Source organism: Psittacula echo, assembly GCF_963264785.1.
Source record: "Psittacula echo genome assembly, chromosome: 4".
NCBI classification, from domain to species: domain Eukaryota; kingdom Metazoa; phylum Chordata; class Aves; order Psittaciformes; family Psittacidae; genus Psittacula; species Psittacula echo.
Genome location: NC_137738.1, coordinates 1065424 through 1078296, shown reverse-complemented (window position 1 = coordinate 1078296; position 12873 = coordinate 1065424). Strand labels below are relative to the sequence as shown.

Genomic DNA, 12873 nt, shown 5'->3' with positions numbered 1-12873 from the left:
TATTCTCTTGTGTTGAGTACTTTGCATAGAGTGCAAATAATATGGCATTAACCTACCTTGTTTGTAACTACTACTGAGGAGTGACAGCAGGAAGAGAATAACATCTTTAGTTTAAAAGAAGTGCCCTTAAAAATGTGTACTTGCAGATTGTACAGGATGAAAGTAGAGTTGGAAAAGGAGTATCTACAAATTGTGAGAAACTATTGACCTAAAACTCAATACCCGAAATCTCCTCTGTGTTTCCCTAGAGTACGAGAATGTCAGGTGCTATTTTTAGCTGGAAAAACTAAGGGCTGCTTTTATCCTCCTCCTTATCTTGATGATTATGGAGAGACAGATCAGGGGCTCAGGTAAGTGATATAAAAAATACATCTTTTAAAGACAGGAATTCTAAACCTCTCTGGTTTGTAACATACACTTTCTATGTTACCTTTTAATTTCAATTACATAGGTAATGTTATATTTTGAGGTGGCTGCTGCATCGAGGATCTTCAAATATTTTTAATGCTAATATGTGTTTTTAAGTTAAAACTATGGAAGATCATTTCCATGTTATAAACAGTTGTCCTGAGGTTGCCTAGAAATTAAGGCTGAAAATCTTACTTATATGTAGTGCTTTTACTTGCATAACCTCCATTAATTTAATACCAAGTGAAAATACTATGAGATTAGTTTGTTTAATGTGGGAGTTCTTTGTCTTAACTTGTGTTGCTGCTTCCTCTGAGAGTAGTTGGGGGTTTGATACTGTTAATGCTTGCTACTTCTGAAACTGGTGTGGAAATCATAGAATCTGAACTGGTTCAGCATGGAAAGATTGCTGAAAACCTCCGGTCAAGGCTTGTGTGGGCTGTACGTGACATTCCCAGAGGCTGGAGGGGACTGTTGAGCACCGAGGCTGTACGACCAGACACAGTAGCACTCCAGTTTCCTAATCCAAGTATCTGATGATTTCTTCTGACAAGAGATTACTGTTAAAGGGATATCTAAATGTTTCTGACATTTGATAGGGTTATCTAATATTTAACATGTCACATGTGAGCGTTTGTGCTTGGCTGCAGTGTTTTCTCATTCCTCATGGCTATTCTCTCCTTTTCAGGCGTGGGAATCCCTTACATCTGTGCAAAGAACGATTTAGAAAGATTCAAAAACTCTGGCAGCAGCACAGTATCACAGAGGAAATTGGACATGCACAAGAAGCAAACCAGACGCTAGTTGGCATCGATTGGCAGCATTTATAATGGCCATCTGCTGAAGACTGGAACTTTATTAAGCTTTTTGTATCTCAGTAAGCTTTTCAAAAGAGGGATTAGGAAAAAATGTCTGAGGAGGGAAAAAAAACCACCCCCGAACCCAGTCCTGTTATTTAATCTTTGTTTTACAATGTATTTCATAAAGATACCAGTTAACATTAATCAAGTAAACTTTCTATGTAAGCAAGTTTTATTAGTCATATAATTTGCACTGTGCTTCCTTCACAGAAATGTCTTGGGTTAAAAACCTGGGCAACCAAACTTGAGTTTCTGATACACAAAAAACCAAGAATGACTCTTTTTGGAAGTCTGACAATGATTTTTCTTATAAACTGCAAGAGAAAAAGACTGCTGAACCAGAAACCAGATAGAGCACAACTCTGGATTGTGTTTTGCCCCTTGCTAGTAATCTGAGCCGTTTTATTTATTACTCTGCATTTTAATACTTAAGCTGTGTGTACATGCGATGGAATGAAGTAAGGAAGCAAATAATGTAGCAAATGGATGTTTCTGTCTGCATCAGTGGATAATTCACTCTTTCACTCGGTGTACCTAAAATGATTTTGCCATTTGGACTCTTGCAGCTTTCTTGCTTCCAGGTTTGTTTTAAACTAAAAAAAAAGCCCCTAACACTAGCTTTTAAAAGTAAAATATTTTAATTTAAAGCTGTTTCCAGAGCATTGCACTCCTTAGGCTGATGTAGTTTGTAATCTGAATTTAGCTGGGAAACCCTTTCACCTTCAATTATGTGATTGGTTATTGGTATTCAAGGGTTGACATTGTGCTTTAGAAGGTATTTTAAGATAATGACGATACATAAAATGTCACGTATTTTATGTGAATTTGCTTATTTTATGTTAACTTGCAGAAGCACAGAGGGTATTTTCATCATTTTTGGTAACCGTCAACTTTTAAGGTGCAAATCCCATCTCCTTTTTGTTGCAGACAAACGGCATGGTTTCCTCTGGCTTTGAAAGGGCCACGATCACACTGCCCACATTTTTGCATAGACTCATGATTTTTTTTCTGTTGTCCCATCAAGTATATTTACTTTTTGGCTTGATTTAAAGCTCTGTAAAGATGTTTGCATATAGTATATTTTATAAATATATTCTATAACTGCGCAGATTTGCACTTGATCTGAGGGTGCCTGAAGGCAGTGAGGTTTTCTAGTTGTATGTAATTAGACCGCCAAGGTGTCTCTAAAAAGTGACATTCTGCTTACTGATTGCAAATAAAACCCATTACCTTCCTCTCTCCTATCTTCTGACAAGTGAGTGAAATCTTAACTTCCATAGTTCTGTTTCCTTAATAACCTGTGGTCCTTTTTAGTCAAGTCTTACTTTCTGACTCCGTCTTCAGCCCAGATAAGCAATCCCTCAGCTGTCCGCCACGTCTTCAGTTCCACTTGGTCTGACTGAATTGTTTCTATTTTTACAGACTTAATGCTTCCGATCAATTTTGTATATTCATGGTGTACAGGACACTTTTTCAAACATTCAGTAACAGTATTGAGTGAAGATGTGAAGTATGAAATAAAGAAACTTGGCCAACGTTGATTTCCTTTTCTTAAAACCGGTACAGGCTCATCGTGTCTCTACTACGTGTTGTAGATTGAATCATTTCTGTGTTGCTGTCTCTTTTTATAAAGAGACACGCAGAAGTTGCAGGAGAAAAATGACATTAATGCTTCATCTCTGCCTTCCCGTACTGAAGCTGGTTGACGGATCAACAGTTTTCTGTGCATGGTACTTAGAAATCACACTCCTTTGGTGACGTTACTGTTCCTTTGCAGAGAGTCTTGCTTCCTAAGCTGTGTGCCACAGTTTCAGATAATGTGTAACTGCGTTGAAGAACTCCTTTCCTGTAAGCATAATATTAAAAAGATAACTGATGAGACTGACAGATTTCTCTGTGCAAAGCAGAACACTGACAGCAAGAAGGATTATTTCTTGTCTTCCTTCTGGGATCAGAGTCAGAGACTGCGAGGTTGAGTAGGTTGGTAAAATGATGACCATAAGTAACTGCGAAGTACACTAGTTATCATTTTTTGCAATTTAGTTATTCTTTAATCAAGACTTCTATTTTCTGATTTGTTTTGCATGTATTTATATTACTGTAGAAATATTTATATATAACATTGTTTCAGTATCAGGGAAATAATATCTGTAATAAATTGGCTATAACTTTAATACGTATGGATTGTGTGTACAATCTAGAATTATTATATCTTGGGGGAGGAGGAAAAAAACCAACCCAAAACCCCCTCAAAGTTCCCATCATAGCAGAATACAAACCAAAGCTGAAAGCATTAAGCGAGTGCTTTTGGTGCTGACATTCAATAAGCATTTGTTAAATGTTGCTTTTAGAGTTTTGCTGAGCTTGTTCCTTCAAGTGTGTCACCTTGTTAATCACAAGCTAACAGAAATACCTGGATGTGCAACATCTGCAGTTCCCTGGCTAGAAATGTAAGATGATTATATTATTAGTGTCATTTGCTTCAGTCAGCTAAACCTTGCTTGACCTCTACCAAAGAGTTCCAGTCGTCGTCTTAAAGGATTGTAAATTGCACTTTTTAAAGGGATGAGGGGTGAGGTTCACATCACTGATATCTTTACTCTGTTCATACTTTGTAGTCCCCCTAAGCTGCCGCAGGAAGCTCACTTTTACTGTGGTGGAAATACCTAACCAAGAGAACACCTCCTGCCTTCTGACCTGTGCCAAGAACCTGTGCTCCCACAGCTCTCTACCTACTTCATCTGTAATGTTAAGGGGAATTTGTTGGCTGAGGTTAAGTGCTCGTGGATTCTCAGCCTATTTACATCTCAGCTCTCACCCAATTCCCTACAGCTTCTTCCTATGTCCTCAGAGCAGTCTTCATGCTGATGATTAAGCAAGTAAAATTCCTGCCTCGTTTCCCACTCTACCACTGGGAACAGCCTGGACTGAAGGGTTCAGTGTGCTGCATGAGACAGTTAACAACTTCTACTGGGACAGGGACGCTGCACATGCAGCTGCACGGACCCTTTCTGTCCTTTGGTGTTTGACACGAAGCCCCACCTGCTCTCATGTTCCAGCCCTGGCATCTTCCTTTAAGTGCATCTTATTTTATGCTAAATGACTTGGTGTTTTGTTTAGAAGCAACATCGCTGTGATAATTTTCTTCGTGACTTGGATGTGTAGAGGAGAAGCCAGATGTTCACCTACTGTGCAGGTACCTTCAGCACAACATCCCAGCCATTTTCCTTTCTGGAAGATGAAATTGCACAAGGGGAGTTGCATCTCCTATCTCCTCACAGTAGAGTCCTGTTCCAATCAACTCACTATGCAGTGTGCCTCTCTTCTGCCCTGGACTCTCCTTTTATGTTCCTTTCTAGTAACTGCCTTTGGCAAGCAGCAGTGGCTCTGTATTTCCATTCCACTGTTGAGATTATTGAGTTTATGTCAAATGCAGCAGTATTAAACAGTTTTGGCTTGAATATAAGCCCCTGGGATATGCCAGTTGTAACTGTTGGGATTCCAACTGTTCATTGCTACCCTCTGAGCCTGAAATCTAGCCAGGTTTCTGTCCACCTTGCATTCTGTCCAGGCTGCGTCTCCCCACATCAGTTACAAGGATATTGTCTGGAATCATATTGAAAGCTTGTCTAAAGTCAGACATCTGCTGTACAGAGACAGTGGGTTTACAGTAACTTCCATTTACTAAGAAGCAAAAGAGGAACAGGCCTTTAATCCAGAAGCTGCACGGTTTCTGTTTATGACCAGGATAGGGAGGCTATCTCTGATGAGAGCAAGAGGTAATTGGGGTTTGATCTTCGTGGGGCTTCTGGTGTGATCTTCCATGGCAGGGGTTTGGAACTGGATGATCTTAAGGTCCTTTCCAACCCAAACCGTTCTGTGGTTCATGTTTTCATATTGAAAGCTGCTTCTGGTGAGGCAGGACTGTTACCTGGCCAGTCCTGCCTCTCAGCGGGAGCGGAATGGCGCTCTTCATATCTCAACTGGCACTAAAGGAGAGCTTTCTTAAGGACGCATCCACTTCTCTACCATGAGCTGTTCAGTTCCTCAGCCCCTTATGGTGAGTGTCCGGAGTGCTACATGGCCTTGCATAGGGAAGGTTGGAGACTTTAGTGACATGGTTTAGTGGTGGCCCTGGCAGTCCTGGGGTAAAGGTTGGACTTGATGATCTTAAAGGTCTTTTCCAACCCAGCTGATTCAGGCATTATCAAGGCTTGCCTTCTGCAGGAATGCTTCCAGGTGCTCAGGGAGTGAGGACAAGGAAGCCTGGAGCCTGCCAACCCCATCTCTGCCTATGCAGCCAGCATGTCTCCGTGTGCTGGTCCACCTCCTCAGGAGGTAACCAGTTCAGGTTGAATGGGACTGCTTCAACATAACCTGAGGGACAGGCACACAGAAAGGTTGCTTGCCAGTCATGGGGAGTCTTGGAGCCAAGTTGTCTTTGGGGAAACATCTCTCCTTACCATGAATCCATGTGTTTTGTTCTCTCTGAATGTTCAGAAGGATGGGAAGGATTAGAGTTGGTTTTTCCTTCTGAGCTACATCCAAACAAAGGTGGAAAGAGTCCCACAGTAAGAACACTGCAAACAGGTATTGCCGAGGCAAAAAGTCTCCATCATGTAGTGCCTGATGAAAGTCTGTGTATGGATAACACATCCTCATCTCCGGCTGCTCATAACTTCTGGTTTCTAGTAAGTGTTGCAGTGTCTTTTGTTGGTTTGGGAAACCAGCATTGCTCCCTCTGGGAGCTCTTCCATTGGAAAGCCCCCTGAGGCCAGACTGGAAGCCCCACAGAGCTGTGTCCTTCAGGCTCTTGGCAGCTATTTCCAGTAAGAGGGAGAAGGGGGGTTGTTGTTACTGATTTTACTCCCAGGCCAGCAATGGTCAGGAGAAACAGCGATTCCTGGTTCTGTTCTGGGAGAGTCAGCTCAGTTTCTGGTGGCCGAGTCAGGTGTGGCTTTTATTTAGCTCTATTGGGCTAGTTTCCATAGAACCATAGGACAGTTAGGGTTGGAAAGGACCATAACATCATCCAGTTCCAACCCCCTGCCATGGGCAGCGACACCTCACACTAAACCGTGTCCCCCAAGGCTCTGCCCAGCCTGGCCTTGAACACCGCCAGGGATGGGGCATTTACCATTAGTTTGCCCGTAATATTTGATCTGAAATGAATCAATACATATATTATGTATTATGTCTTATCCTGAGGCTGTTCCATGTTCATCCTCTGGGGTTTTTCCTGCTTTTCTGCCCCCTTTTTCCCCTCTCCCAGTGTGCAAGCATTGGGAGCCCAAATCTTAAACCTGTCTGTCTTGATGGAGAGATTTGTCACTCTCAGAGGCTAAAAGAAGAGGGATACAAGGAGCCTCGCAGTGTGCTGGGTGTAGAAGCTAAGAAAGGGCAAGTTTGAGCTTCATCTCCATGGCAGCCATGATGAGAGTGCTTATTTCCACAGTGCCTTTCAGACAGTCTGAGCCTGGGGGGGGGTTCCAGCTTGTCCTCTGTGTGGGATCCTGGAAGGAAAGAGCCCTGAGCAGGGACCGCTGAGCTCGGGTTCGTGCCGGCATCTGGGCGCAGCACTGCGGGGTGCTTTAGGGACTTGCAAAGCAAGGGGCGGTTTGAAATCACCCCATGTTTGAGGAATCACGTGTGGGATGTATGGCTGTACTTGCAGGGCTCTAACCGTGGAGGATGCTGAAGTGTGTTAACACATCGGAGAGAAAGGTGATACAGAAACAACGAAGGCAAGGAGGTCAGCAATGTGTGCTGCAGGGTGCCAGTTTTGACGCTGGAGGCTACCCAAAGCTCAGTGCTTTGATGCTATGGAGCAGAACAAAACCTTTGCTTCAGCTCCCGCCGAGTGAAACTTCCAGGTTTCAACCTGCTCCAGTGTGAGGTGTCCCTGCCCGTGGCAGGGCTTGGAACTGGGTGAGCTTTAAGGTCCCTTCCACCCCAAACCAGTCTGTGACTATGGGAACCTTTGTGTTCCAGGCGGTTGGGCAGATGTGGAATACAAGCTACGCAGGAGTTGAGAGGTGTCACATCACCTGAGACACCAAAGCCAAGAGCCAGCACGGCTGCTCCCTTGCACTGGAGCGTCAGTGGTGCTCAGGGTCGAAGCTCTGCTCCAGGCAGGGCTACCGGGGTGTGTGTGGTTTGTCAGGGCTGGGGTTGTAGGGAAAGGAGGATGAGGCCATTCCCTGCTCTCTCAGAGCCTCAGCATCCACTTGGAAGTCTTCACCAGTGACCAAGACCTGGTTGTGAAGCACCTGAGGAGGCTTTGTGGCACAGGGAACGTGGCGCCTGCATCAGCTGCACTCCTGGTTGAGCACCAGCTTGCGAAGAGGCAGGGGACAAAGTCTTTTGGTCCCACTGGAGCTGGGGCCATGCCATGGCAGTGATGCTCTGAGCTCTGGACATGCCGCTGTGAGTCAGAATGCTTCCTGAAATAAACTGCATCCATTGGTAACATTACCTAATCTGAAGCATCCCCCGTGGCAGGGGGCTGGAACTGGACGATCCTAAGTGATGAAGATGATCCAAACCAGTCTGTGATGCTGAGAATAACCTGAAGTGATCTAAAATTAGCAGCAAAAGATAAAAAGAGAATAAACTGACATTTTAGGTCCTAATTGCAGTTAAGATTTGAGGATGCAAACAAGAAATGCTGTCATAATTCACTTCAAATATGCCTACAGCAGCACTGCAGAATCAGTGTTACTCCTGCTCCTGATTAACTTGTGTAATTAATGACAGATTCATCCCTACGAACCCGAGACCTCACCGTGCCCGTTTGCGTTTCCCACCTGTACGTTTGCCACCTTTCACCTTGGTCTGTTACTGGTGTCCGAGAAAACACGGGTGTGAACGGGAAACCCCCCCCCGTTGGGCAGTGTGTGCGTAAGGCAGAGCTGTGCCACCCTCTCAGCAGGTTACCGGGCCGGCTGGGAAGGCAAAAAGCTGCTCTTAAAGGCAAGCTCTGCCTGCGGGAACCGTCTGGGAGCAGCGGAATGCGGCCGGAGGGGGCTGTGTGCGCCTGCGGAGCGGGCAGGGACCGCGGCTCCTTTACACAGCCCCAGCCTGGTTTGTGTTGGAAAGGACCTTAAAGCTCACCCAGTTCCAACCCCCTGCCACGGGCAGGGACACCTTCCACTAGAGCAGCTTGCTCCAAGCCCCTGTGTCCAACCTGGCCTTGAACACTGCCAGGGATGGGGCAGCCACAGCTTCTCTGGGCACCCTGGGCCAGCGCCTCAGCACCCTCACAGGGAAGAGCCTTTTGCAGCCCTGCCCCTGTGCAGGCTGGGGCCGTGTGTGGCTGGGCTGCTGGGGAAGGGAGCGCCTTCCATCAGGGGAGAGGCTGCAGCCCTGCCCTTCGCTTTGGGCACAAGGTGCGGAAACGCGGCTCTGTGAGCTCCGGAGCCGGCTCAGGTTGGGGACCGCCCTCCCGTGCAGTGCCAACGGGCTCATGGGGCAAAACCTGCCCCTGCGGAGGGGCCGGTTGGATGGAGCAGGGCTGCGGACGGTGCTGCAGAGCCCCCAGAGCTGAGCTCCAGGCTCCCGCCGGCTTCCCCACCCCGCAAACGTGCCCTGGATCGCAGCTCAGGGGTACCCATGGAGTGAGCCAGGAGCAGCAAACGCCGGTGCTCCAAGGGGAGTTTCACCGCTTCACTGTCGCAGCCCCCGAGCTCTGTAGGGCCGATGCCATTTAAAACAGGGATTTAAAGGGAAGTTTCACGTCTGCGTCGCTTCACAGCTGAGGAAGCTGCATTCCTGTTACCAGAAATAAGTGTCTCTAAGCCTTCATCTCCCCGCAGGGGGCCGTTATCACATGGCTCCAGGCTATTTTCTTGCCCTTAGCTCTTAATTACCTAATCTCTAATAATGCTCTTTCTTTTTTGCCTTTAATGAGCATTTGTGATGTGTCCCCGTTTTACACCGCTGATAGTGAGAGCAGCGCTCGGGTTCCTTACAAAGCAAACAAGTTCTGCTGGAGAAGAAGGGTTTTCCTGGGAATCCTTTTCCTTTCCTTTCCATCAGCCTTGAAAATCTTCCCTGGCCACCAGCTGCTGCCCCGGAGCCCGATATAGCATCCCCAGGCTCTTTGCTAAGCTGCACACATGCATTTGGCTGGTAGAAAATGTCCCAGCTCATGTAATGCACAGAGGCTAATCCGATCAATTGCATTAAGGCTACTTAGGAATTAATAGCTTTAAGGAAGCTGTTTGTGTTTCCTCCTCTAAAGCACTTTAGCGAGCGTTGTGTGTCCCTTCAAAGAGATGTCACCAGTAAAACAGGGCTCTTGTTGGCATCTCTTTTACAGAATACATGGGTTTTCTTAACACCGCAAGGCCTTGGGCTGGCTCTGGGATCTGGGTACTTGGATTTAAGCCGGTAAATCCACATGGAGGTACCTCTAAAGAAGCGGCCTAGTTTGTATGAATTAAGCTCATGCCCTTCGGAAGTTTATCAGTTGAAAATCAGGGCACGGCTCTGGGCGTTGTTGGGTTGCTGCGGGCAGATTTGGCCACCTGAGCTTTAGGCTTGTGTTTAAAGTAACAGCGAGACGTTCCTGGGAATGCCAGCTGCAAGTTCCATTGAAATGGGTGGGAAGACGAGGTTATAAACCCAGTGCCAGCGAGCCTGAGGGTGCCGTGGTTTCACCTCTTGAGCACCTCTGGAAGTTAAGGCCTGTGAAGATGTTTTAAATCCTGTGTACTACAAGAGGCTACTACTAAAATGGATCAGCAAGTTCTATTTCTAGTAAGAGGGCAGTGATTCAGGGGTCTGCTTGCACATCCTGAGCTTAGCAGGGCATAGAGAAGAGGAAGGTTTGCTTTCTCTCAGAGCATTCTGTGTAGGGGGGAAAAGCTTCCCACCTATAGGGGTGCATGAAACAGGTCCAAGAAATAAATTCAGAAGCAAGGAGTCAGCAGTAATGCAAATTAAAGAAATCTGTATTAAATTGTATATATTTCAACATTTTCTTTCAGGAGGTCTTTACTTGCGATAGGGTTTCTAATACCTAAAGTCACATTTGCAGGCAGTAGAGATACTTTTATCTAGAACAGCATTTGCAACGTCACAAGAAAGTAAATGTAAGATTAGTAAAATGATATATTACATGTAATATTTTACAAAGCAGTCATTAGAATCTTGTAGTAATGGTGTTACAAAGATCTTCATTAACCAGGAGGCTTTATTTTAGACAGCATTAGCATGTACACTATTTGTATGAAAGCCTGGTTCCAGTACTATTCTTCATAAACCTGTCTCAGATGGTGTCTTTATCCACCTCATGCCATGAGACCCTTGCTCTGGGAACTGGCTGCTCTAATGTGGTGTTGAAAGAGGAATTTGATCATTTTATGTTGCATTAGCAATAGGCTGAAAGGAAATAGGGAGACCACAAATAACTGGAGAGTCCTGTCTGAATGAGTGGTCTAAACCAGATTTCTAGGGCAGCAGTACATGCAGGTCTCAGGGAAATCTCAGCTGTCCAGTCAAGAGACTGGTGTAAATCACAGCACGCTGAAGCCCCGCAAGGAAAAACCGTGGTTAATCCTTGCAATGCAGCTCCTACCCTTATGTGACTCCTCTAAAAAGCTCTTCTCTGATGCTTGTGGCCACATCATGTGCCAGCCACAGTCCTGTTCTTCTCTAAGGGGCCAGCTGAGAGGAGCAGCCGGCCGCGGCCGTGTCTTATTGAGAAGGAAGGAGTTGGTCTGGTTCATACAGTTCTGCCGTGCAGTGTCCCTCGGCAGAGCAATAGGTGATAGGCTGTGGTGAGTAGCAAGTTGGCTTTTATGTTAGTGCCCCTCTTCTAGTCAGTCTTACGCAATAAACAACAGAGTTGACTTTTCAATTCATTATTGTGACTAAACTCCTTGTTGTAACGAGGGAGAAAAGCTGCTACCTGGAGAAGCGAAAGGATACCACAAATACCTGCCAAAGTCAAACCTTGCGTGCAGATGGCCTGAAATAGCCTGGCCATTGAGACATAGACCATGCTTCGATGTACGGATGCATCCCTGCCTGTCCCGCTGTGAATGGCCTGTCCATCCTAGAAGGAGTTTGAACCGAAGCTGGAGGAGCTGAGTGCTGCTGGGGCAAGTACCCAAGTGACTAAGAATGAAAACTAACGGGCAGTAATTACAGCAGTAATTAGGCAGCTGCAAGCATGGCTTTGTTTGAAGACCAGCCAGGACCCACTGAGAAGCAGAGGTTTTGCACAGCCACGGTATAACTAAATGTGGTGCCTGGCTTGTAGCTGAGATGCTGCAGTCGTTTGTGCAGGAGGCTGGGGCTTGCTCTCTGGGGTTTCTTTCCCTTTACACTCAAGCTGATGCTTTAGAGCATCACTTCTCTTCCCCATCACCTTCCCTTCTAGAGGCCGTGCACCACTGCAGACCGTTTCCGCGTCTTATTCCAACTTTGTGTATGAGAACAGGGTCCTGAGAGATGCAGCAGCAAATGCAAACCGTGCCTTCCCTTTGACTTCAAAGATACAATGAAAGGTGCCCTATCCCTGACAGAGAAAAATGACACCTGTAACATTTGATCTCTTGGGGACTGATTTAAACTTACTTTTCCCTGGCCCCGAAGCTTGAGGCCTGACATTCGTGTGGATGGATGGTGTCCGTTAGCTAGGACCCCAGAAACATTTAAAGTCTTAGCTCTAAGTGGCCTCTTTTTGTTGTTGTTGCTGTTTTGTTGGGTTTCTTCCTTGTCTTAAAACCAGATGGACCTGGGTATTGTGGAGCCAGCAATGGCATGTTCCATGCTTTTCACCTTGCCCAGAATAGCCGTAACTGGCACACGCTCATAGCACTGATTCCACCCGCTACAAGAGGAATCTTCTAAGCTCCTGCTTGTTTAAATACAAGGTGAAGCAAAAGTCTACACCAGGCTCATTCAAGACATCCAGGCCGAAACCCTCCTGAGAAACAAACCCCATAGCTCTTACCTTAGTGTTGTTCCCATGACATTTGTGCTGCTTCATTAAGTTACAGTTTTTGCTTAGGACATGAAATCTCAGCGGAAGTTTGCATTTTGTTCTATGTACATCTTAAGAACACAGCAGGAAAAAATACCATGGCTTAGCACATTAACAAAAATTACATGAGATGAGAGGTTTGACAAAATACCTGTATCCTAAGTTATATACAGCTCTGGAAACCCTCTTTCCTTTGACTTCTAACACGGTACTCCCCAGACACCCAATCTGTCTGCTTTCTAAACTGAAGCACATAAAATACACTGATACACCAGCTTGAGCAAAGAAAAGACGAACTTTTCCAGTTCCACTTGTGATTTCAGAATCAGATGGGATGGGTCACTGTGGGGGTTTTAAACTAGCTGTCCCTGATGAGGAACACGTGAATCTTGCAAGTCCTAGTGGGGTCATTCCCCCAGTTAGATATGAAGATGGTGTATTCACACGGGGGATAAATGTGTTATCCCGAGGTGCACTATGGTGTATACTCCCATGTACAAAAAGCATGTGTAGAACTGTGTATTCTGATGGTTGATGCGTAGCTTGTAATGTAGGTATGCACAATTCTCAGTTTGTTTATCCTCTGATAACAAGTCCACCTCGGAGAGGAGC

The 12873-nt window shown here is 45.7% G+C and overlaps 1 protein-coding gene across 5 annotated transcripts in view; it reads left to right on the top strand.

Annotated features, from left to right (window-relative positions):
* UBR2 (ubiquitin protein ligase E3 component n-recognin 2) overlaps window positions 1–3901 on the top strand; it is a 56457-nt gene extending 52556 nt beyond the window's left edge. For 4 of the 5 annotated variants that reach the window (XM_080614938.1, XM_080614939.1, XM_080614940.1 and 1 more), the window contains 2 exons: window positions 249–350; window positions 1097–3428. In XM_080614938.1, coding sequence (XP_080471064.1) covers window positions 249–350; window positions 1097–1238 — 244 coding nt within the window. In that variant the 3' untranslated portion in view covers window positions 1239–3428. Of the gene's footprint in view, window positions 1–248; window positions 351–1096; window positions 3429–3886 lie in introns of those variants that run through there. The other variant, XR_013956555.1, reaches the window with a different exon arrangement.
* Window positions 3902–12873: the final 8972 nt, after the last annotated feature.